General features: G+C 38.5%; 1 protein-coding gene across 1 annotated transcript; it reads right to left on the bottom strand.

The window, feature by feature from the left end:
• Window positions 1-1114: 1114 nt before the first annotated feature.
• ntf3 (neurotrophin 3) lies at window positions 1115-26684 on the bottom strand. Its single transcript, XM_052118639.1, has 2 exons — window positions 26553-26684; window positions 1115-5605 (listed from the first exon to the last, which is right to left on the bottom strand). The coding sequence occupies exons 1-2, from the start codon at window positions 26568-26570 to the stop codon at window positions 4820-4822; spliced, it is 804 nt and encodes a 267-aa protein (XP_051974599.1). The 5' UTR covers window positions 26571-26684; the 3' UTR covers window positions 1115-4819.

The raw sequence follows: 26684 nt of genomic DNA on the forward strand, positions 1-26684 counted from the left end.
GACTTGTGCCACAGTAGACCTTCTGTCGGTTCGGACCAAATGGGATAGCCTTCCTTGCCCTTGTGCATCAATGAGCCTTGGGCACCCAACACCTGTCACCAGTTTGTGGTTTGTCCCTTCTCAGACCACTGTCAGTAGGTACTCAACACTGCTGACCAGGAGCACCCCACAAGCCTTACCATTTCAGAGATGCTCTGACCCAGTCGTCTGGCCATAACAATTTGGTCCTCGTCAAAGTCATCGGGTCTTTACTTCTGCCCATTTCTCCTGCATTCAACACGTTGACTACGAGAACTGATTGTTAGCTTATCATCTAATCTACACAGATCTTGAAATGTGGCCTTGTTAGGAGAAGATCAGCATTATTCACTTCACCTGTGAGTGATCATAATGTTTTGGCTCATCAGTGTATGTTGAAATTAACATTAACCAAGATTAGTAAGTGATGTTAAAGCATTGTTAGTTTCATTGTACGTTAACAAATGCAACCTTATTGTAAAGTGTTACCATCAATCACATATTGATTGAACATTGCATTTGTTTTTATCCGAGCACATTAATGCAATGATAGCAGAGTTTTTCATTACAACAAATCTGGTTGGGATTCTATTTGTATACTTCACCATTACAGTTTGCCACAATACTGACTCAAAGCAAAATGTCAGTTTGAATTTGTTATCCTTGTTTAACTATCCCTACACCTCTTTTTCACCAGTGATTGTACAAGATCGCTCTGTCTCAGAGGAGAGTCTTTGCTCTTCAGAACACATTGCAAGAGGATTAAATGCTAATTAACCATTGCCCAGAACTATTTTCTTCCTGCGGGCCCTGGCAAACGATTTGCTGTATTTATAGGCTGCTGAAGCCTTTATACGTGCCTTCCCGAGGTCACTTTTTGAAGAGCACCCATCAATGCTTATTTTGGTTTGATTAGAAACACACAGATTGATCTCATGAGAATTTAAGAAAATGGTTTTCGGGCCTGACACTGAAAAATATTGTGGCTAATTTCTTTCCATTTGTGATTGATTGAAATGTTTCAAAGTGGGAAATAATCCCATGGATTTCCAAAAGGACGTAATCAGCAGGAAGATAAAAAAAAAAAACACTTTATTCAGACAAATCTCACACAGACTGCAAGGCCCTTGCAGAGAAAGAGAAAGATGTTGTTGGTCAGATAAACAGCACTCCTTCAAGTATCAGCATGAGAAAACAGAAAAATGAATAGACATTACCAATATGGAATAGGTAATTCGCTCCCACTCTCAAAAACAAACAAATACAAACAATGGGTTATGGGTACAGCCAAAGTAAACTACTTCACTAAACATTGACCATCAAACAATCTTTTTTACTAAAGTAATGATTTGTCTTTTCTCATAGTTTAACATACCGAAGAGGAATTTTTCATGTCTAGATGTTAAGAAGTGTTTAGTCCTTAAATATAAGTTGATGTGTTTTTGGCACTGTTTTCAGCATAAACAGAGAACATGTCCTTGGGTTTCAGAAATGGCCATTGGTCCATCATAAGGTTTGGTTGCAGTGGTTTAAAGCAGCAAGACTCCTACACAGTATGCATGACACCAGCAGGTCATAAATACATCACCAGACAGCATAACATACATGGGAATGTTCCAGTGAACATCATACAGGAATGAGCCATGTCAAAATCATTTAGGGTTTCTCTGTTTCCACAATCCAGTGTAAAAATCTGTTTTACAGAAAAGGCAATGCATTTGGAAAACTGCGTGGGACAGTCCCAGCAGAATCCAATTGGGAGATGTGGGATATATTGAGTTCCTGTGTTTTATCCGAGTGTGTCTACAATGTCTCCATGGAGGGCTAAATTAAAGAAGCAAGAAGCAGCCGGAATATTGAATCCAAATGTAGGTGTGTTTGTGTCCTTGATGGTCTGTGGTTCTGTTATAAATCAAACCCAATATTTGGTCTCTGACTAAATCTGTCAATCACAGTTTTTAAAACAATCAGATGTCCATTAGTTAGTGCCTTATGTTAGTCCAACACAACTTTTACTTTCAAATGCACCATTATGTCTCATGTGAAGGAGAAGTCAGTATTTCAACATAGCATGTTTCCTAAATCTCTGATAACATATTATTATAATTTAATGCTTTAGTACAGTAAATATATTACACATTGCTCCTTTAAACCTAAACCTAACCAATAGTGTCATAAAAAGCAAATGTGAGATGACAAATCCAATTGCTGAAGCAACCATATAATATTTGGTGCTACTATGACACTTTCGGCTCACGTGTTGACTCGTGTGCTCTTCAGGACTTGTACCCCGGTCGGTTGAGCTACTGTGCAATTTGAACACACTTAAACAAGCTTTTAAATGTTGTTGGTCATGTAATGCAAATGCCAAAATGGCCTTACAAGTCATACAATATAGTAAAAGTGTTTAGATGTCAGAAGACAGCATAGTTTGAGGAACAGGGAGAAAAGTGTTTATGACCTGATAATCTGCCATTTTACTTGTGATGTGTTAAAGGGAATAAACTTCATTGTTGTCGTAGCACCTCTAGTATTTATTTCACCGCTATACGTACAAGACACATACAATATTTTTTTAAAAATGTAGGTATAGTAACACGATTCTATGAGACCAAGTTGCGTTTGGCTCAACTATGCTCAGAGAGTGTTAAAACAGCAGTAAAGCCAACTGGCTAAATGTGAAGCCATTTTTCTCAGTTCATAGTTACCATAGTTACTGCATTTTGACCTTGTATGACAGCACACTGACTTAATTCTTGCATATCCTGCTAATAAATAAATATGATCTGAAAGTGACCTAAAATAACACCATTTACGCTTTAGGTTTTACGTGACACTCTTTGGAGAGACTCGGACAGTTTGTCCAATCGGAAGTGACCTGGGTAATGCAGCACAAAGATAAGCTTGAATAAACGTCGAGTTGTGACCGATACCAGATGCCTGGCCTTTTAAATTGCTCTTCTTATGACCGCAAACTCTTTTTCTCTACGCCTCTCACAAACATGTTTTCTTGGGTATATAATATCCACTGTGCACCTGTACAAAACAAAAAAACCTTATATACTCTTACATATCTAAAATTGATTCCCTGGTTTAACAGACACACATTTTGAATAAAAGTTTACTCCAGATATAACCTTCCAGGAATTTAAATCTTATGCACAGAAATCCCTTGTCTCATAACTTGCTAGCATGCTAATGTTTGAGTGGGTCTCCTTATATAAACTTATAGTGAGAAAAGATTTTTATAGTGCACCGGCGAAATGCTGATCTTCTAAGATGAGTCTGACAAGAGGGAAACCCTCTTAAGGGGGAGATTACATGTTCAAATCCCAGCTCTGCACGTATGTACATCATCTTAAGGCAGCTTTACCTCTGTGTAAGTCTACAGTGTCATTAGCAATGGCCCATTTTGCTGTCCTTTTGTTTACTTGCAACTCTTATTCATCCTTGGGTTGGTTTACACTTTTCTTTTCACACCAAATTTACAGTTGTTTGTGGTGTACAATTGAAAATAGGTGGGTCTGACTATCTTGAAGCTGGTGGTGGACAGATTGGTCTCTGGTAGGATGGGCGGAGCTTTAGAAGGTGCGGCTTGTAGGAGGAGACTTTCCTCCATCTGTTTAGGAGCTTTCTTTAAGAGTAATAGGCAGCACAATGGTGAACTAGAGACAATGAGGGATGCTTTGTCTCCACTTTACCCTACTCTGCATTGCTGGGCTGTAATCGCACTAATTCACGTCTTTGCTGCTATGCTATGTCAGCGAGTGCCATACTTGGTAAAGGCGATAACATTTCTATAATGGACATGCTCTGAGCTGTTAAAACAGCTTATGATTGGTGTATTGTTGTGAATGATCTCACCAACACTGCACTAGTTTAAATGGATAGTTCGACCAAAAATGAAAACTCTCATTTACTCACCCTCATGTTAAAATAAAAGACGTCATAAAGGTTTAGAATAATGAGGTGAGTGGCAGAATTCAACTTTTTGGGTGAACTATCCTGTTAAATACATTACTTCAAAAGGCCATCTCTTAGTCCACCATCAAAACTAGAAACAAATACGGTCCAGACTCACAGACTCTCACGAAAATCTTATATATCACTTTTTGGTCTGTTTTTTTGTTTTGGTGCTGAGCTCATTATCTTGCTGGGATTGTGACTTGTGACAAATATTCCAGTGATGCAAAGTGGTTTGTGTTGCTAGTGATAATTCACTGATTTATCCATCAGTCTTTGTGTTCTGTACGAACCACTAACATCACAGTGTAAAATATGAGTGATAGAAAAATATATATTTCTTAGGTATTTCATGCAGTTTTCATATACACATACTGTATGTTTACATATTATTTTGCATAAAAAATATGACAATATCTCGACTGTAATTGGTTTCCCCGGACATGAAGAGGATACTATATACTGGCAGCCTGTATCTGTAGAAAAACTGGTTTTCTTGAACAATACTGAAGTTAATATGATATTGACTTTTTCATTGCAACTGTTCCCAATGTTGTATGACTCTGATACTTGAGCAAGGCACATAGATTCACCATGTAATGCTCCTGTAGCTTAGTGGCATTGCATGAGAAGTCTCTTTCTTTTTTTTAAGATTTTCCTTTGCAGACGACTAAAATAAATAACAAGCATGTTATACATTATACACAGACATGTATAAACTATATGCATTCCACATAACTTAAATAATAATTTATATATTTATAGCCCCCCCCCTCCCCACCAGGGAAAAATAGAAAGACAGTGAAGTTGTTGCGCAATATGTCGGTTTGCGCATTTTTTACGTCCTGCGGTGTTTACGCGATAGCGCGCACACGCACGATGTGTCTATCCGTATCCAGCGCCAACCCACCCACGATTTATACTGAGTGAGGGCACGCACATGAGTCTGCGTGGTTTTGCACTGTGAGTTCCAGTGCTTTTCATCAATACCGCGGCAGCCGCCCTTAAAGGGCTTGCCCGTCCGACATTTTGTCTCGTAAAAGTACTGTTTGAGGTTTGTGCGTCCCGCATTGATGCTCTCTAAAATGGTGACCTGCTGTCCTTTAATATCCACAGCCGTGCTCCGATTCACCCATTCACTCATGCTGTCGCACACCGAATACTCTGCTCTGTAGCTCTTGTGCTCAGCGTAGCGTTTCTGTCGCGTTTTGTTGCTGCCATTAGCATCCTGGCTGCTTACAAAGTCGTCCATGAGGTAGAGCGGCGGGGGTTGCAGAGGTGGTCGGTCGCTTAGTAGCACACGCGGCGAGCTGTAACGTTTCTGTTGACGTAGCAGTTCCGAGGAGATGTCCGTCACTGGCTCATAAGTGGGTGAGATAAGTTTCTCCTTGTAGTTGGTCACTGCAGGTGTGTTCAAAGTGGTGGATGGACGTGCATCCAGGGTTCCCTCATCCTGTTTCTGTCGGCTGCGACTGATGTCGGCCTGTAGAAGCTTTATGATCAGCGCATTGATGGGATCTTGTGTCGGCTGCTGCTTGTCCATCGAAGAGGCTGAGATACCATAGAGGTACGCGAGGAACATCACGTACAGCAAGATGGACATCACTAGATTCACCTGTAAGATCTGTGGAGACAGTGGAGACACACTTTTGTAAGAACACAGTGGCAAAACAGTTTCTGTTTTTGTTCAGCGTCCTGATACTGGCAAACAAATCAACTTGAGTTTTTTTGATCCAGTGACAAAACAGAATTCTAATTAAAGGAATATTCCAGGTTCAATACAAGTTCAGATCACTCGTTAGCATTTGTGGCATAATGTTGACTGACACAAAAATGTATTTCAACTTGTCCTGCCTTTCCTTTAAAAAAAAAGAAGCAAAATACTGGGTCAGGCACTTTTCAATGGAAGTGAATGGGGCCAATCCGTAAACATTACAGAACAAATATACATTGTTTCAAATGTATTGCCAAAAGATGTAAACAATATCCATGTTAGCATGATTTTAATGATACAAATTGCTTACTAACCTTATTTGTGTACTTTGTTGCCATGACAACGCAAGGCCCCAAAATGGCCCCATTCACTTCCATTGAAAGTGCATTATTATAACCTTGAATGTTGCTTTTTTTTAAAGGAAAGGAAGGACGAGTCAAAATGTATTTTTGAGGTAATCAACATTATGCAACAAATGCTGTTGATTAATGTTAACTTGTATTGAACCTGGTGTATTCCTTTAAGTGTGTTCACATGCACACCACTATGCTGATAACTTCAAAAAATCATCTTATTCAAAAAACTGGTTTACATGAGCACATTGGTGCAAGAACATGCATGTAAACATGCTTATTCTTGCTGTGGCATGTCTTCAATGCATCTGGATGGCATCAGACACATAGAAGCATTGGTTGATGGGAGTGCGGAAAGAGATGGCTTGCAGTAACATCCAAAAATATTACATGAGGAAGTATGCAGGGGCCTCCCTTATGGAATATTTATTTGAGCGCCTGGTGCATACATTCGGTTTCATGACTGAGCGCAACAACATGAGACCAAAACCACTAAGTGCTAAATTTCTTGTGGAAACCTTGACGGTGTGGGGATAAGAAGAGTCTGCTAAAGCAATAGATATTCATTAGTGAACACTACACCAGGGCTGGACTGGGAAGAGAAATCTGCACTGGTTTTTACATGACAACTGGGCCAAACTGGGCCAAACTGGGGGTTGGTTCGCTGTCCTTTTCTGCATATCACGGCACCATTTTGTGGTCCGTTCTGCATAACGCGGTGGCATTTTTGATCGCGGACATTCGGCACGTTTTGCGGCCGACCCACCGGCCCGCTCGGTTCTCCCGCTGGCCAGTCCGCCCCTGATTGGCCCCAAAGTGCGTCGGTCCACCGGGAAAATGCCCGGTATGCCAGATTGCCAATCCAGCCCTGCACTACACATATAGTGATGTTATAAAATAAGTTTTGTGTCATTTTGTATATTGCACTGAGATAAAATAGCTGTACTTAATATGTAGCATGGGATTTTTGGTTAGGATTGTCATGCTAAATAAGGTAAGAGTTGGTTCTTTTTATTTATTTAATGCTAGTGATTACAGGTAACTGCTTGTCTTTTAACTATATCCAACCACTAGGCCTCACTATACCTCACTAGGCAATTATCAGTTGAATAATTATCCTTTTAATTTAATTTCACTTTCTTGGTATGACATGGGTGGCAATTGTTTTTAAATCATTTATACAATCAGTACAAGTATTTACTCATCCTCCATTCTGAACCATCTATATGAATAACCAGATCATGTGGACATGATCATACATTTCTTGTTAAGGTCCATATTCTTGTTAAGCCTTTATCCTAAAAAGACATATGAATGCTCCACAACTATTGTAATATCCCTGTTTTCATGTAATCAGCTTAATACAGATAAACTTAGATTTTTTTCCTGTTATTTTCTTCTGGAAATGCTTACCATTTATTAAGCTGCATATTAGTCATTTTAGACTGTAGTTTAATCATCTCAATAATTATCATTAATATCCTTAATAACACATAAAAGTGTGATGAATCTGTGCTGCTCTTACATTTTAGTTTAGAACGGAGCAGAGTGATAGAAAGAGTTAACCGTCTGAGTGCTGATGGTGTGAGACATCAGTACTCCTGAAATGTCTCTCGCCCAATCAGATTCGAAGATCAGAACTAACTGTTAATACCTTTCAATATCTTTTCACAACTATCTTTATCTATTATCACCTAGAAGTACTTGGTTTTGACTTAAGCAGATTGTGACGAGGAGGGGGGCGGGGCCGGGGAGGGCCATGACTACGCACGCCCAGCCCCCAATCGGGCTAATCAGCCGAGGAGAGGGATAAATGCAGCTGGATACGGCAGTTCGGGATAGAGAGAGAGAGCCACACGCAGCTGCCATATCAGGCTGCATTCATCCCTCTCCTTGGCTGATTAGCCCGATTGGGGGCCGGGTATTCGTAGTCACGGCCCGGCCCCACCCTCCTCCTCATCACACAGATATAAATGAATGTTCAGTTTTGGTGGATGCTCTGAATAAGGTTTTGGGACAGGGCGGAGGGCGGGGCCGGGTCATGATTCTACACACCCGGTTCCTTTTCAGGCTAATTAAGCCTCTGAGAGGGATAAAGGCCGACTGCGGACAGTGGTGCGACAGTGAGAGAGCATTTACGGGCAGCTGTCCATCATATGTGTGTGTTTGTGTCTTTTGGTTTCAGATTTACATTAAAATATAATTTATATTGTCAAGCCGGTTCTCGCCTCCTCCTTTCCATAATACCTTTACAGGTTTAAACAACAAATTATTTGCTGCACATTTCTGCCTTTAAACCCTCCAGGAATTGGCCCCATTCACTTCCATTGTAAGTGCCTCACTGTAACAATGCTTTTTGCTTTTTAAAAGAAAAAGAGGGACTAGTCAAAATAATTTGTTGTGGTAAGCAACATTATGCCACAAATGCGATTTAGCTTCATTTGTATTGAAAACAGAATATTTCTTTAATATCTTGCATGTGCATGTAGTTATTCACTTATTGCTTTCATCCTTTGCTTCAGATGAGCTGTTTTCACTATGTGTTTGGAATCACCAGTATGTGCAGCCGCAAATCTGCAGAAAATGTGAGCAATGGCGCCAGAAAACAAAATGAAAACATCCAAGCATCAAACCCAGAGTGATCAAATTGTAAGTGGCAGTAAACTACATACCCCAGTGTAAAGTGCACAGAATGAAGACTAATGATGACACTGATAGAGGAAGGCAGAAGTGTTGCAGACAGTCAGGGGTTACAACTGTTACATCAAAGGGCTGTTTTGTAAGAGATTTCGGGTTACGCTGGTGGCTAATGAAAATAAATATCCACTGTACTCTGTGATATTTTAAGCTGCCTTTAATGCATCTCTTTTAAGAAACCAAGGGATACTGGGCTTTGGAAGAGATGGGTTGGGTGGATGATAGTGTCATGGGACTATAAAAGATGTTCAGCTTGTTACATAAATCATTCGGTATTGAATTATACTTTGGTGATGAATACAAAGACTCCTTGTTCTGCAGGAATTTTTGATGACATCGAGTTTATTAATAGTTCACCTGCATTTCTTGAAAAATTGTTTGTCCCTGGTTTGCCGATGCAGTTACAATAGTGCTTAGTCAGGATAGACACCATATTTAGTTTGAGAAGGGATACACATGCAGTCCATTCAATGGGTTGTACTGTTTTAAGGTCAAAGGTCACATCTAATTTTTACAACAATTGTCCACTAACAATATTTTTTTTTTTAAAGATGTATTTTCAAAGTTTCATCAACTAAACAATGAACACAAAGGTTTCATTTGTGTCAAAATCAATATGGCATCTACCCTGACTAAGATCCACTAAGTTGTAGCCAAATGTTTGTCTATGACAGGAAGTTAAAGCCATCCTTTCAGCAGTGCAATTAATTAAGCATTTGATAACTGACCTCACATCTGTTGTTTTGTAGATGTGTAAGACTGAAATTGAGATTTTTTTTAGTCCACGCATAAATTCTTGGTCAGGAAGCGTGTGTGTATGAGGGGGTGTGAATCTGACCCCCGGTGCTCAGAGATGGTTTATCACTCCGTCCTCATTATCGGTCAGTAAGCGTCAGTAATGTAACTTTTTTGGCAGGGATGACTCTGAAAAGATGACTGCAATTACAAGATAACGCATCAAAAGAGGGCAATGCGACAAAGTCAACTTGCAGGCAGTGGAGTAGAAAATGACTCAAAAGCAGCAGATTTTATTGCCTTTACGGTTAAATTTTTTTAATGACCGGCTGACTGACTCTACAGCAACTTCTTGGAGCATACAGAAAGTCACTGCATCACTGCTAGGATAATGTCAGGAAATTGGGACTAAAGAAAATGACCCCCCCATGAATAGGAATAAATGCAGCTGGATACGGCAGTTCGGGATAGAGAGAGAGAGCCACACGCAGCTGCCATATCAGGCTGCATTCATCCCTCTCCTTGGCTGATTAGCCCGATTGGGGGCCGGGTATTCGTAGTCACGGCCCGGCCCCACCCTCCTCCTCATCACACAGATATAAATGAATGTTCAGTTTTGGTGGATGCTCTGAATAAGGTTTTGGGACAGGGCGGAGGGCGGGCCGGGTCATGATTCTACACACCGGTTCCTTTTCAGGCTAATTAAGCCTCTGAGAGGGATAAAGGCCGACTCGCGGACAGTGGTGCGACAGTGAGAGAGCATTTACGGGCAGCTGTCCATCATATGTGTGTGTTTGTGTCTTTTGGTTTCAGATTTACATTAAAATATAATTTATATTGTCAAGCCGGTTCTCGCCTCCTCCTTTCCATAATACCTTTACAGGTTTAAACAACAAATTATTTGCTGCACATTTCTGCCTTTAAACCCTCCAGGAATTGGCCCCATTCACTTCCATTGTAAGTGCCTCACTGTAACAATGCTTTTTGCTTTTTAAAAGAAAAAGAGGGACTAGTCAAAATAATTTGTTGTGGTAAGCAACATTATGCCACAAATGCGATTTAGCTTCATTTGTATTGAAAACAGAATATTTCTTTAATATCTTGCATGTGCATGTAGTTATTCACTTATTGCTTTCATCCTTTGCTTCAGATGAGCTGTTTTCACTATGTGTTTGGAATCACCAGTATGTGCAGCCGCAAATCTGCAGAAAATGTGAGCAATGGCGCCAGAAAACAAAATGAAAACATCCAAGCATCAAACCCAGAGTGATCAAATTGTAAGTGGCAGTAAACTACATACCCCAGTGTAAAGTGCACAGAATGAAGACTAATGATGACACTGATAGAGGAAGGCAGAAGTGTTGCAGACAGTCAGGGGTTACAACTGTTACATCAAAGGGCTGTTTTGTAAGAGATTTCGGGTTACGCTGGTGGCTAATGAAAATAAATATCCACTGTACTCTGTGATATTTTAAGCTGCCTTTAATGCATCTCTTTTAAGAAACCAAGGGATACTGGGCTTTGGAAGAGATGGGTTGGGTGGATGATAGTGTCATGGGACTATAAAAGATGTTCAGCTTGTTACATAAATCATTCGGTATTGAATTATACTTTGGTGATGAATACAAAGACTCCTTGTTCTGCAGGAATTTTTGATGACATCGAGTTTATTAATAGTTCACCTGCATTTCTTGAAAAATTGTTTGTCCCTGGTTTGCCGATGCAGTTACAATAGTGCTTAGTCAGGATAGACACCATATTTAGTTTGAGAAGGGATACACATGCAGTCCATTCAATGGGTTGTACTGTTTTAAGGTCAAAGGTCACATCTAATTTTTACAACAATTGTCCACTAACAATAGTTTTTTTTTAAAGATGTATTTTCAAAGTTTCATCAACTAAACAATGAACACAAAGGTTTCATTTGTGTCAAAATCAATATGGCATCTACCCTGACTAAGATCCACTAAGTTGTAGCCAAATGTTTGTCTATGACAGGAAGTTAAAGCCATCCTTTCAGCAGTGCAATTAATTAAGCATTTGATAACTGACCTCACATCTGTTGTTTTGTAGATGTGTAAGACTGAAATTGAGATTTTTTTTAGTCCACGCATAAATTCTTGGTCAGGAAGCGTGTGTGTATGAGGGGGTGTGAATCTGACCCCCGGTGCTCAGAGATGGTTTATCACTCCGTCCTCATTATCGGTCAGTAAGCGTCAGTAATGTAACTTTTTTTGGCAGGGATGACTCTGAAAAGATGACTGCAATTACAAGATAACGCATCAAAAGAGGGCAATGCGACAAAGTCAACTTGCAGGCAGTGGAGTAGAAAATGACTCAAAAGCAGCAGATTTTATTGCCTTTACGGTTAAATTTTTTTAATGACCGGCTGACTGACTCTACAGCAACTTCTTGGAGCATACAGAAAGTCACTGCATCACTGCTAGGATAATGTCAGGAAATTGGGACTAAAGAAAATGACCCCCCCATGAATAGGAATTATCAGTATATTCGCAAAACTGATAGAGCTGTAACGGGGAGAGCAAGGAGTCCAAAAGCAAAATTATTTAATCAAAAATAGATACAATTCTTACTTAATTGTCAGCCAGTAAACCTGCAGATAATGAAAGTATACATTTAAAATAATGAGCACAAGCATTTGTTTCATAAGCCTACATATTAGATTGTGATAAAACCCTCTTAAAGAGGTTTACAGGTCTGTAGCTTCACAATTGGCAAGCCAACTGTGAATTTTATTAGGGAAAAAATAAATAAATGCTTCTTCCCAAACTTGCTGTGGTCATACATGACGTTAATGTAAGAAGTACGTAACTACACCAGGCAATCCATAAGGTGTGTATTGGTTACAGATTTGCTGTAATGTTTATACGCCTTTGCAGTGAACTACTTCAAGCTGTCTCTCTTGGTAACATTCCCATGCACGCTTTAATTACGATCAACAAACCGTTTGGCTCTTGTATAGTGCTCATGAATCCACAACTGATTTGCATCTTGATCCCCATTAAATGCATGTCTCCAGGAGGAAGTGTACAAAAGCAGAAGATACTGGAATATACGTCAATAATTCTTCCCATTTAGGCTCATTCAGGTGAATGCTGGGTGGAAATTTATTTGGAACTCTAGAATAGGGTTCAACAGATACCTGTAATCTTTTTCATCCTCTTAAGTGCGATCAAATGCTTGGCAATGTTTGTATACGCCCTGTAAGCTTTTAAAAGGTTTCCTTTTCATTAAGCTGTAAAAATTACCCATAATGAGCAATTCGGTCACATTAAAGTCTACCTAGCTCTCTTAAAATGTAATATATAGCACAACAAATGATCTGATAGAAACACATGCACTTGATTCTCTTTCGACCACGTTTGAAGAGATAATCCGTTGCATCCTCTTAACTGCTCTCATATACTTAGCTGTATGTCTTCATGCACTACAAACATTGCGAAAGACCTTCTGGGAGGCACAGCTAATGCGATCCCTCGCTAAAGTAACAGCAGTTTAAAGTTTGATCCGGGCACAGGGCCATTCCAAATGCTTTTCTCTTTTAACAATACATTCAAACTCACATTAAAATCTCTTAGACCTTACAAAACGTGACATATTTCTCTCGCTCTGTCATGCTGCATAAATGCAGGAAGTTCAGATTTCATAGGGGAACAGATGTGGTTAAGTGTCTTCGCCTGGATGAACAGCAGCTCAAACTTCCTGATAAAGGTGCCAAAGAAGAAGCTCGAGATGGGGAGACGGATGTAATGGTAGTTTTGTGCATCTTCTAAAATCACAAATCATAGAAGATCACTGACCCAGAGTCTAATGCTAAAGTTAGCATATGCTATATCTCAAAATACGTTACAAAGCTGCATGCTAACTCTCCTTCAGGTAGTCTGTAGGGCTTTGTACTTTCACCAGTCAACTTTAACGTAAACTCGTAATGTAAAGGGATCCCACACCTTTTGACCAATGTATTTCCGTGACTTTTTCCAATCATTTGTGACTACTATTTATGGATTTTAAAAAAAAGATATTCTTTATATATCATTTTATAGATATTGAATTTTATTAAAATTCATGACTTTCAATAAAATTACAATATTAAAATTCCTTTATGTTTCCAGGTTTTCCATGATTTTTTAAGATATGAATACAGCTGGTCACAAATTGCCAGATTATATCAAGAGAAGCTGTCTTTACCATCAGTCAACCAACCTTTAAAGGGGAAGTTCAACCAAAAATTAAGATTCTGTCATTATTTACTCAGCAAGGATGAGTAACTAAATTCCAATTGTTACTCTTAAATATGACCCAAATTTGAAGAACTTTTTGGTATTAAATTGTTTCCATAGTCCATAAGAATGCTCAATGAATACATATAAACATGTTTTTTAGACGCTGTGTCAAGTTAAATAAAACTTCAACCTTTAAAAACGGGTCTCGAGACACCTGCGTTCTGTTGAAGTGTAGTTGTTGCACTGCATCCAGACTTTTTTAGTGCAAAAATGCGATTGCTCTGAAGTCATTGTCAGTGCTTGGCACACATCCAAAATTCGGTTGCACAGTTTTGTGCATATATGCTATGTGCATTTTTTATTTTAAATTTGGTGAAAATTAGAATTTAGAATTTTCATTTGACAGCCTTAACCCTTATGTCGTATCAACCCCATACGCTACTATTTTTCAGAGGAACACAAAAAGAGAATGTTTACGGAATACGGAATATATATATATATATATATATATAAACAGAATTTCCATTTTTGGGTGACATTTAAAGGAGAAGAGAATGGGATGGTTATTAACCATTTTTTTCCACATTTGCATCTGGGAGAATCCTTATTTATATAACATCTCTAAAAATACATATACACTTGGATAGTGACATTACTTTTTTGTCACATAATGGCATATACAGTATGCGCCAGTATTGGTAACTAGTGTAACTGTATTTATTCATGGTAATATTTTATGCATTATGTCAACAATGTTACGTTTTTTAAATAATTTTGTTGGACATATGGTAATGGTCAGTGCACAATTACAGAAGTTATTCAGCTTTCTAATAAATAAATGAATATTGCATTGTCTCAGAAGTACACAGGATATTTGAGGTCTTCACGGTTACAGCTCTCATCATTAACCAGATGAAGTACACAATAAAGCATAATCCAAACTCAATAAAGTGTCCCTACTCACAGTGGACTTCAATAAATCCTTCAATTCAATTTCAAGTCAGGAAAAAATAACAAACTTAAGTACCCAATGCACTCTGGTCTAGCAAACATCCTCAAACTGAACCTAGCCTAAATTACATTTTGTTTGTTATTGGATAAAAAATGTACATTTGGTACAACGGTCATGGTCATAAACGGAGTAAATTGGCAAAGTGACTGCAGGGCCCACTTGCATTATAAATCATTCCCTGTGATCAACATGGACTCTAAACTACTGCTGTTAATCTGCCTGATCCAAATCGAGTGGGACATGAATGGATGCGCTTAACTGGTGAATGACTGTGACCATTTCCTTAGTGGCAATTCCACAGACAACCTTCTAGCCAAGCCTTACCAGACTGTTTTGAGGGCCTGGAATGAGACTCTTCGTAAGTTCATGTGATTGGAGTTGGTCAGCTGGTAGGCCAGCTAATAGACTCTAGGTTGCTTTCTTCGGAAACTTGTTGATGCCATAATCCATTTAAACATGGTCAGGGAAGGTCCATGTACATTGAATAATTATGAAATTGCATAAAAGTCAGAGACAAGATAATGAAATAAGACTTTACACACTATTTTACCTTTAAAACACAAATCACAATGATTAGCTGTTGGGCGCATACAAGCTCAGCCATTCCAATGTGGATGCCAGTCGTTTTTGCGTCTGTGCTAATACGTAATAGTTCTACAGTGCGTTAGCTATGTTAGCACCATGTACGACACATCTGTGATGACTTTGGGCTATGAAAATTATGCAATATAACATATACGAGATATTTTCTGCTGTTAATGCCATCACAAGTATGTCGGGTATGTCTGAATTGCTCAAGGAGTGGAATGATCTTCAACAGATCAGTGGGATACTGTTCTTAAATCACCTTGGGACGTGTTTACTGTACAACTGCTCCTCTTCAGCCGAGAACCAACATTGACGTGGTTAAGGCAAAGAATACCTTCTGTACTAAATGTTACGTGGTTGCCAAACACAGGAGAGCATTGTTAAAGCACTCACAGATCCATTGCCTCAGAGAAGAAATTTACCTCTGAAATAACACTTAAAGAAATTCCCTTTATTTAAAACAACTGACTCTTCCCCCCACCATATGTTTGAGCTAAGCAATTACTAACACAGTTAACTTTTTATTTATCCTGAATCTTGTGATCAATGCATGAACCTTTGGGCCATCTCTTTAAGATTGTTAAGCAGTTGCTCTTGCCATTGGAAAAATAGGGTCTTTATTTCTAATCAGGCCACAGTCCAATGTTTTAAAATGACATAATATCAAACTACATAAAAAAGCACTTCCTGTGAACCCATATCTCAGGACACAGAAGCATTAGGCGTCAAAATCCGGTGCCTTATCTAACTTGTTTAGGCCATTCGATGCACAGCTCTCCACTTGCCTTTGGACTAATCCTCATAAACACTTTAGGTATCCTTCTTTTTAGATACACCAACGAAGTCATTCCAAAAATTTGCAAGAAGTCTGAATAAAAACTGGCTTTGTTGTTTTTGGTTTGAATCTAGGCACGTTGACTCCAGCAAAAACATTTCCTAATAAACCTTTCCTCATGCCAAATGGTTCTTAGAGTAGCAATATAACATATGACATAATTCGCAAGCATATATGGTCTGTTTTCAACTACAAATAAAGTTAGTTCTTAGTTGCGCATCTGAAAAGGACCATGTTAATGTACGACAGGTGTTAATCTCTCACAGCACTGTGTCAGTGGCCTCGACATTGGGGCTTCTTCACCACCTACGCAAATCATCTAAGACTGGCCAAGGAGGCTTACGACTCCCTGAGCTTTTAACTCCTAGAGGATTGCCTCGAGATTAGCAATGGCATTCACACCACCCACTGCACCACTAAACACATGGTTCAGATCCACTGACTGTACACCTCAACTTGAAGATACCGAGAGATACTACAGTTGGACGGTTAACACGCACATTATTTTGGATGATTTGTGACATACTGAGTGTGTTTACATGCACGTTCTTATACTGAACATTCCTAATAAGCTGACAACGTGTGAGGTCATGTAAACGTCTTAGAGGAATATTGCGGTTTCGATACAAATTCAATCGACAGCATTTGTGGCATAATGTTGATTACCACAAAAAACTATTTTGACTTGTCCCTCAAACATCTTAAGGCACTTACTGTACAATGGAAGTGAATGGGGGACATCTGTAAATGTTAAAATACTCATTATTTTAAAAGTATAGTCACAAGACATAAAAAATATGGATGTTAACATAATTTTAGTGTAATATGATCGCTTACTACCCTTTTTGTGTACCGTTATGTTCATTTTACAACTTCATTGATATGATGAGGTAATCCCACAAAAATGATGATTTAAACAACTTCACGTCATATGATTTTTAACAGAAGAATTCATGTAAAAGCTTTAATAAAATGATAAGCTTCTCATTTCTGCCTTTAAATCTGCCAAAAATAAAAATTGGCCCCATTCACTTCCATTTTAAGTCCCTCACTGTAACATGCATTTTTGCTTTTTTTAAAACAAAGGAGGGATGAGTCCAAATGTATTTATTTGGTAATCAACATTATGCCACAAATGCTCTCGACTGAGCAAAACTTGTATTGAATCCAGAATTTTCCTTTAAACGGCGTTGCTTTATTGGGGTAAGGACATAAACGGTTTAAGCAAAAACCAATCAACAAATGTACATTTTTTCCCATTACCCCGATTTCACTTTAAATGTAAACATTTACCAGAGTTCTTACCGGCTTTGTGTTGTGTGCATGCCTGTTTACGTTTTGACGTCAAAAGCAGAAAATAACTCAATGAATTTAAGTATCAAAAAAAGCAGTTTTCCTCCATTGTCGGATTTTTCGAATAAACTGATTTCTGGTAGTTATCATCGAAGTGGTGTTCATGTAAATGTACACATTGATATATTTACACAAAATATTTGATGTAGGTCTATTGGTTCATATGGTCAAAATATGGTATATGTTCAAATCAGAATAAACCACAGGCACACGACAAGCTAAATCGAGGCACTCTACATTAGCACACCTTTACTGTTAAGGGTAGATAAGTTGCCCATTCTTGAGGGCATTAGCTTTGTTCAGACTGCGTTTGTAATCTTGAGAGAAGTATTAGAACTCAAGCATATGCATGGGCCATGTGTCCTAAAGCTATACAATCTACAGTCAATCATTGCCTTAAATGAATGGACACTGGTATACTTTAAACAATTCAGTCACATGGAGCGAGATCTTGGCTTATTGAGTATTATAGAAACTAAATCAAAGAAATTTCCCCTTAGGCACACGGTTATTGTTGGGGCACAATGATCTATTCTTTTAAGAAATTTTAGGAATGTGTTGTTAGCACATTAAAATTGTCATGCAAAATGGCAAGCCACACAACACATATTGTGGTATCAATCAAGAGGACATGACACTGTGACGAACATATTTCCTAGAGTTTCTGGAGAGCTAACCAAGTTGATGGACTCAGGATGGTTTAAGAGGCAGCATGCCAGCAGACGAAATCCACCCGGGATTTTCAAAGAAGAGCGTCTAAACCCTAATGCTGTGCAATTGCCTCCAGATGTTCCCCTAAAAGAAGGACTAGACCCCCCGTCTGGACACACTCCATCTCTGACCACTGAACACCATACACTCATTTCCATCTGGAGTTATGCAGCGAGTGAAAGGAACACTGCTCGAACATCTTGGTTTACACTCTGAGATGTGAAGAATGGTTGTAACTCTAGGACGTGACCTGCAGTGTTTGAAAAGCCATCAAGAGCAAGTGGTGGCATTTATTACAATCAAGGAAACGTATGCAGATGTTCTGTATAACATGCTCACTTTGCATATTACTTTCAGTAGACAAACCTTTCCGCTGTGAAGATTTTTTTGTGGGTTTTGTCAAATGTGCAATGAGATTTTCGGTCTTTTAATATAGAAAGCTTGACGGAATATGTAAACTTTCAGCACAAATTTCGTACACATGCACATTAGTTAGCTCCAGTTCACACTAAGCATTTCGTATTTCCATATATTGATAACAGTGATCTCACTGTGAATTCGGCAACAGTAGATTAAAAGTTCTTCAGCGTAAATAGATCTGTGCTTGTTGGAATTTGAAGCACTGCCCCCAGTGGCCAAAGCTGGAAGTATTGTTGAACATATGAGCACATGTGAGCACAGAGTGGTGGCCAAAAGCTAAATGTAAAGCAGGTTGTTTTTAGTTACAAAGCATGTAATAAAGTCTAAAGGAATGCATATATTATTAACCATATGCCCTAACCCTAACCCAAACCCCAAAACCTAAACCTAACCGTTAGTGAAGTAAAAAGGCCATTTTAGAGGGAAACCTCCGAATCACACTCATAATTGTTTATGTTAATTCCTGATTACTTCCTGGTATCAGTTGTGCCACAATCAAAAGAAAACAAGTTTGAACTGATGTAAAAATGTCTGATGGGAGATAGCGCTTGTCAGTAACTCAGCAGAAAGTGGTCGATGTCAGTGTACTAGAACATTCGGTATTAACATATCGATTTTCTGTGAGACCGTATACAACCAAGTGTGACTCCATGCTGTTCAAATTACAGACAGATTCAAAAGGGGCTGGACAAAACTGAACTTTGACAATGTACATAAAAAAATTTGTCGACAGGTGACAGATATGTGTAATTATGTGGTTCTCCTGGATGATCAAGGAAGTTATAGTTCGGGATTGCTGCGTTAGCACTGCCTGTAGCCTCATGTGTGTGTCATTTACTGAGTGTTCAGTGTAGGGGACACATTGCAGCTGTTTGACCTTCTTGGCAGCTGGAGTAAACACCTCCCTTAACATGTATTAAGTATGCATGTGTTTACAGCATGTATTTCTGGAAAGTTATGATTATCTGACAGCACATTCAATCGCTCATTTTATGACAAGTGTAAACTAATACAACAAAACTGGAAAAAGTGCATGTCAGATTTCGGCAGCCGATGCATTCTCAACTGTCATCATGCCTAGCTAGGCTATTTTTGGCCTTGAATTTGCTGGCACTGTAAGACCAATAACAACTCCATTCAGAGCAATCTGTAACTGTTATAGTTTCCCTCTCTGTCCCTCAAGAGTATTAATAAACAACAATCAACCAATTTTACACTTTGGAAAGGATTTTTCTTCCAATAAATAACCATCTGTATCACAACTGGCGAAAGAACATTTTCCTAAGTCGGCCATAAATATAAGGTCCTTTTTCTTTACAATAAAAAAACAACAACATGAAACTGTTGAGAGCAATTATTGTTTAGTCCAATCCATTTACATTTATGCATTTGGCAGACGCTTTTATCCAAAGCGACTTACAGTGCACTTATTACAGGGACAATCCCCCCGGAACAACCTGGAGTTAAGTGCCTTGCTCAAGGACACAATGGTGGTGGCTGTGGGGATCGAACCAGCAACCTTCTGATTAACAGTCATGTGCTTTAGCCCACTACGCCACCGCCACTCTAGTCAATCCAGTCTCATCAAAAGTCATAAAAATAGTACGAGATGGCAAACATATTAGTATACATATTTGTCATACTAAAACAACTTTTACTCCCATCGAGAAAAATCGAAAATCAAATGTAACTCCCATACAGACCTAGCCATAAAGTGTAACCCCTTACCCAAACATTCAACCCAACCATGGTTTTAATCGGGACATTTTTTTTGCACTATGTAAGAAAGAAAACATTGAGTTTGGAACAAAGCGACTGAAATGTAATTCAGTTTATTGACATAAATCAGTAAATCATGTATGATATTCCAATAAATATGGAATGAGTTACTAAGTTTGTTCACACATGTTTCCTTTCTTAAATTAACTAGCTAGCTAAAATGTGATGCCTGTATTGTATCGATTTGTAATTCTGTTTGTTGATTGGTGTCTATTGGAATAAAAGTCGTAACTTAATGTACCAAGTCGTAGGATATCTTACGATTTCACCATCTCGTACAAATTATTACGAGTTGTCACGAGACTATGATGTACAGTCAGGTGTCTTTATTAAACACATATTCCGTCTTAGTGCCACAAAACAGAACTCGGACTATTAGTGTAAAGACTGGGAATGATTAGCAATTAAGCTGCCTTTTATAGACAAATAAATACAGAATGATCTCTCGCTTTTGATGCGGCACTGGCTAAACACAACAGTTAGTGTAATTAACACATCTAAGAGTTGATAACATGATCGCTTTAGACAGTTGTTTTGATGTAAACTGATAGACTGGGGGTTGGCAGTTGGCCACAGCACTTTGTCAGGGATTCAATGATACAAAGGTGTAGCCATTTCCCACTCAGTAGTGTAGTAGTGTACCTAGTCTCGGTCCGATTGCAAAAAGAACTCTGCAATGCAATCCGACCCAATGACCAAACAATATCACAATAAAAACCACACCTGATGGATCTGTGGAGAAGAAAGCTCTAGGTCAGCATGTCACTGCAATTCCTTATAAAAATGTGTATATAGCACAGGTTTAAATGGGAGTTTAATCTTTTTTGAGGTAATTGTTGTATGATCGCTTCTTTCTTTTGGATAGGGGTTGGTGTTCGCTGACCTTTTTTGCATATCACGGCCCAATTTCATGGTCCGTTTTGCATAACGCGCCAGCTCATTTTAGCTTATCGCTGCCCATTCGGCCCGTTTTGCAGCCAACCCACCTGCCTGCTCGGATCTCCCGATGGCCAGTCCACCCATGATAGGCCCCAAAGTGCGTCGCCCCACCAGGAAAATTCCCAGTATGCCAGATTACCAGTCCAGCCCTGGGTAGGACACTGTTAAAGCGGGAGAGAGAGCTCTGTGATGGTGAGAACAGGCACTTTTCAATGCAGAAATAATGGAAGAGCTACTAATGACATAAAAATAACCATACGTAAATTTTACAACTTCTATCCATTCCAGTAACATATAGTGTTAATTTGCAGCACAACCTCAGACTGGAACGCACATTCTGTAGCATGCAACATCGTTTTGCATAACCGTGACATAAACAATACTCGACAATTTGTACCGGTTGACACATTTTTACAGGTATATCTTTTTAACAGGTATATTGATGTATGAGCTAAATCCCGGAACAGCGCAGAAACATTCTGAACAATGAAGGGACAGTTTGCTCACATATGCAATTTTATTAACAAAATGTTGGTCGGTTTTTAAATATTGCCTTGTGAAAGCAAACCAAGAAGTAAACACAACATTGTAACAATTTAAGCACCTGTTTTGAGAACAAATCAAACAAGCTACAGATCTGTAAATGCCCTTAGCCCACTTCCACACTAATACGTTTCCATTTGAAAACACATATTTTTCTCTAACTTTGGCCTTTCATCCACACTGAAATGCCATTTTTGACAGCAAAATCTGAGCTTTTCGAAAACGCTCTTCCAAGAGGATAAATTTGAATAAAACACAGACTTTGCATTGTAATATGGATGGGGATGACGGAGATGTCATTGTTGTCATGTGACACAGTCATGTGTTCTATTCAACTCAAAACAATCAAGATGGCGGCCCACATTGTGGCTGCGTTATTGTGCCTGTAATTCACTTTGAGAGCATTTTTAAACCTAATTGTTACTTTGTACAACCTTGAAAATGCATTCCTTCATAGGCGACACAAAGTTTACAAGAATTGCTGTCCCGCATTGAAAAACGAGGACAATTGCGTTTCAGCCTGTACATGGAATGGCGATTTTTCACATGCGTAGCAAGGGGATTTAAGCATTTTCATACATTTTAGTGTGGAGAGCAACTTTTGGAAAATGCTTGAAAACGGCAGTTTGGAGAGAGAGCGTTTGAGAACAAAAACACAGTTTTGAAATGTATCTGGATTAATGTGGATGTAGCCTTAGTCAAGACAAATCAGCTGAATGAAAACTCAGCTCATGACTCCAATCCATATTTAAGTAATATTTTTTAAAGTTTCAGCAGAACATTCAGTTTTGGGGAGGGGTGTGGTTTTAAAATGGGGCCAACATATCAAACACCATTAACATGCCAGCTGCTGAATGTTTCTGGTACCTTTATTCTACTTTAAGTAAATATCTCATGTAATAATTTATTAGTTATAGTAGTTGGCTGACAGAGCTTCTTAACGACCAATATTTGGGGCCAATTTGTAGGTTTTTACACTACCTAGACTACTCTAGACTTCTATCAATAGTAAAGATTTCACCCAAAATAATATTTATAGCCTCACAGAAATGTGCAACCAAATTCTGCTATATTTCCTTGACGTGTCAAAGCAGGCCCTGTTGTTCTTGTCACTTGGCAAAGCACAACATTTCTTTCCGTTATAAAAGCACTAGTTTCCTAGTCTTGGAATTCCAGCAAACAGTACTATGCTTCCCTGTCTAGAACAATGACTAAAGTATCTGAATCGGAAATTTGATAATCAGATTAAGAAAAATGTAGAACTCTATTTGAGCTGTAAATTTGTTTAAATCATATTGTTTACAATCATTTAAGGGTTTTAGACACCGTCATGGCAATGAAGTTGTAAAACTGACTAAAGCTTATACAAGGGATTTTATCACACTGAAATCATGTTAACATGCATATTGTTTATGTCTTGCGGCAATACTTTTCAAACAGTGAGTGTTTTAACGTTTATGGATTGGCTCCCATTCACTTCCATTGTAAGTGCCTCACTGTAACCCAGAATTGTGATTTTATTTTTTTTAGTAATCAGTAGTTTGCCACAAATGCTGTCAATTGAGCTTAACTTGTATTGAACCCGAAATATTTGTTTGAAATTTTTACAATTAACAAATTTCAGATTGAAATACTTTAGTCATTGTTCTAGCTCCATAGTAGTCTGAGTGTCAGACAATATCAATGCAAAGTTATAATACAATAAACGAGATAGAGAAGCTATTAAAAATTCTGTTAAACTGTATGCCGTATTGTTAAACTATCACTTTTAACTATAGAATAACAAATACTGTGAAAAATTAAGAGTTACCAAGAAATGTAAGTTACAAAGAAATGCTCTTTTTTTTTTAACCTGGCCATGATAAATGATGTATTTAGGCCTGGCTGCCATCTGTCACTTAGATGATGGGACATTCCATGCAGTATGGTGACAGCTTAGACCCTGAAGTGTATGCTAGCATGCTTTCTCAAATATGAGAGACAGCTAGAACATGTTTATAAAGACGAAACAAATCATTTAATTTGTTAATGACAAATGCAACCTAGACCCCGATTATGCTATGTACATAATTTGGTGGGATACATATGGTAGTGTATAATAAGTGCATCATAGAGAGCCATATATGGTCACAATAGTGAATTTCCCACAGTTTAGACACAGTGACCAAAAAAGGCCAAGATAGATTTTGGGTATGAGTGACCTATGATAAAGATGATGAGACCCCTTAATGGAGCTTGAATATCTAGCCAACATTTCTTGCTGTTGTTTTGAGTCACATTCTGCAATGGCAGTTTAGCTACCCACTAAAACTAAAGAGTGCTACCACGAGTTTGGAAGTAGAATTGAGCATCAAAGCAGCAGTAATAAAGGAGAAAATCACATTATTGAATTGATTATCCTGTTAGTGGAATATTGTGTGTGACCTGTGCTACAGTTTGTGTCTGGGACTGGTTAATTACATTTTCAGCAAATAGATACTCTTAAAGGAATATTCCAGGATCAATTCAAGTTAAGTTCAATGGACAGCATTTGTGGCATAATGTTGTTTACCACAAAATTATTTTCAACTCGTCACTCCTTTCCTTAAAAAAATAATAATAATAATAATAAAGCAAAAATCTGGGTTACAGTGAGGCACTTACAATGGAAGTGAATGATGCCAGTCCGTAAACATTAAAATACTCACCGTTTCAAAAGTATAGCCACAAGGTGTAAACAATATGTGTGTTAACTTGATTTTATTGTGTAAAGTTATTTATTTATTTTTTAAGAAAAGGAGGGGCCAGTGGCGGAGCTAGGGGGTGGCCAGGAGTGGCCGTAGCAACGATAGACCATTGGCCACCCCACTCGCAATCGCTGTTTTAGTAATTTTTTTGGTCATTTTTTGGCACAATTTAGTTCTTTAGAGGTGAAATCATCTCTGTACAAATGTACAAACTTAACATGTGCGCACACCAAGGTTGCCAAGCCTCTCTATCCAGGGTGTCATTTGATCCCCCCCACACCCCGACGATATAAAAATGCTGCCCGAACATTTCTGTGCCACCACAGACTGATCGCTTGCCCCTGCCTGGCCACCCCTTTGAAAAACTCCTGGCTCCGCCCCTGGGAGGGGCAAGTCGAAATACATTTTGTGGTAATCAATAATAGGTTGTAATAATCGGTTGAGCTTAACTTGTGTAGGACCAGGATATTCCTTTAAAAACATAGCAAAATTAGGAAAATGAATAAACTAAATTAAATTAATCTTAAATTCAAAGGCATTGATTCACATACACTAAATAAAGAGTCTAGCTTTTTGCTCCTATCCACTGGTTTTCAACAAGTCAAAATAAAATAAACATCCATCTTACTTAACAAGCAGTCAAAATAGCAGCTTCTACAGTTGTGGGATAGAGAAAAATCGGAATGTGTGCCATTTAGTAAATCCCATAATGATTTCAGACCAGGGAAAAAGTAAATCCTCAAATAGTCCCAAGGGTTCTCCACAATCATGTCCCAAATTTATTTGGACACGCTCACCAGTAACACATTTGAATTCAACTTTAGCCTCCTCGTTGGTGGATGTCTTGTGTCAAATCCTTTATTTGACAGATGCTTGTTTGAGGAGCATGTCTGCACAAGACACACACTGCTAACATAAGCAGAAAAACACTCACACACACTGAGAGGGCTAACAACTGCACAAGTGGGAAACATATGCCTGCGACTTCCAAATGAGTTGTTCCAAACAAACGCATCGAGCAATATGAAGCATCACTTGAATCCAAAGACAAACTCAAAGGGTTCAGAGGGCACAGTCCCGTCTCCTCCACAGATTTATGTGGATTATCTATTTTAGGGATTGCCTGCCTATCTCAGTCAGTGCTCAGAGGAATGACCAAAGAACAAAACATTTCTCAGACAATATCTAAGTCTATTTTAATGCCATTTCCTTTTGATTGATTTAAAGTACTTCACATTCAACTTTTTTCTTTAATTAGTGTCAATCAATGCATCTTATTTTCAACTAGTGCATTTGTATATCATATACACACACACACTCACACACACACACACACAAATCTGTCTTAATATATAAGGTTACAGATACATGTATATACAGATATCTAGTTTTACAGAAGTATAGATTACAGAAGTTATATACAGTTCTAGACAGACATACATACCTTTATATAGAGTTAGATGAACTAAAAGAATCGTGATAAAAGACTGTAGGAAGTGAAAGGAGAGTTGTCTTGGCAATCTATTGTTTTTTTGCGTAAAAAAGAAGAGCTCTCCGTGAAAGGTAAGTAATGAATTTGCACGTACTGGTTTTCAATTCAGCTCGAGGCTAAGAGCAGCGCATAGCTGTTCACATTCTTCCCAAATACACTTTACCGAGAGTTTCAGATACACAATAAACCTTTAAACTATTATTTTTTCCCCCATAAGGTTTCAAATGCATTTGACATTTTTGCAAGAAACAGTAGTGTGGACCCTTGTCCCTTTAAACCGAATAACTTGTTAAAGTTAAAAAGTTGACAAAGAACGCAAAATGTTTACTGGGGAACAAGCGCAAATGCGCAACCGTGCCAAGAGCCTTCAGATTCACACCAAACGACCCATGGAAGTATTTAGACCAAACAAAGTTCTCAAAATACATACCGTAATAAAGGTAACCATAGCATCGGTGAGGAAATATTCAGCAGTGCCGACATGAAGGTGATGAGTTTATAAAGAATCCTTTTTTTGAAAGTTTCCACATAGAAAGCGCGCGGTGGGTGCTGAGACTCTTAA

This window comes from Xyrauchen texanus, chromosome 45 (genome assembly GCF_025860055.1).
Source record: "Xyrauchen texanus isolate HMW12.3.18 chromosome 45, RBS_HiC_50CHRs, whole genome shotgun sequence".
In the NCBI taxonomy this organism is placed as follows: domain Eukaryota; kingdom Metazoa; phylum Chordata; class Actinopteri; order Cypriniformes; family Catostomidae; genus Xyrauchen; species Xyrauchen texanus.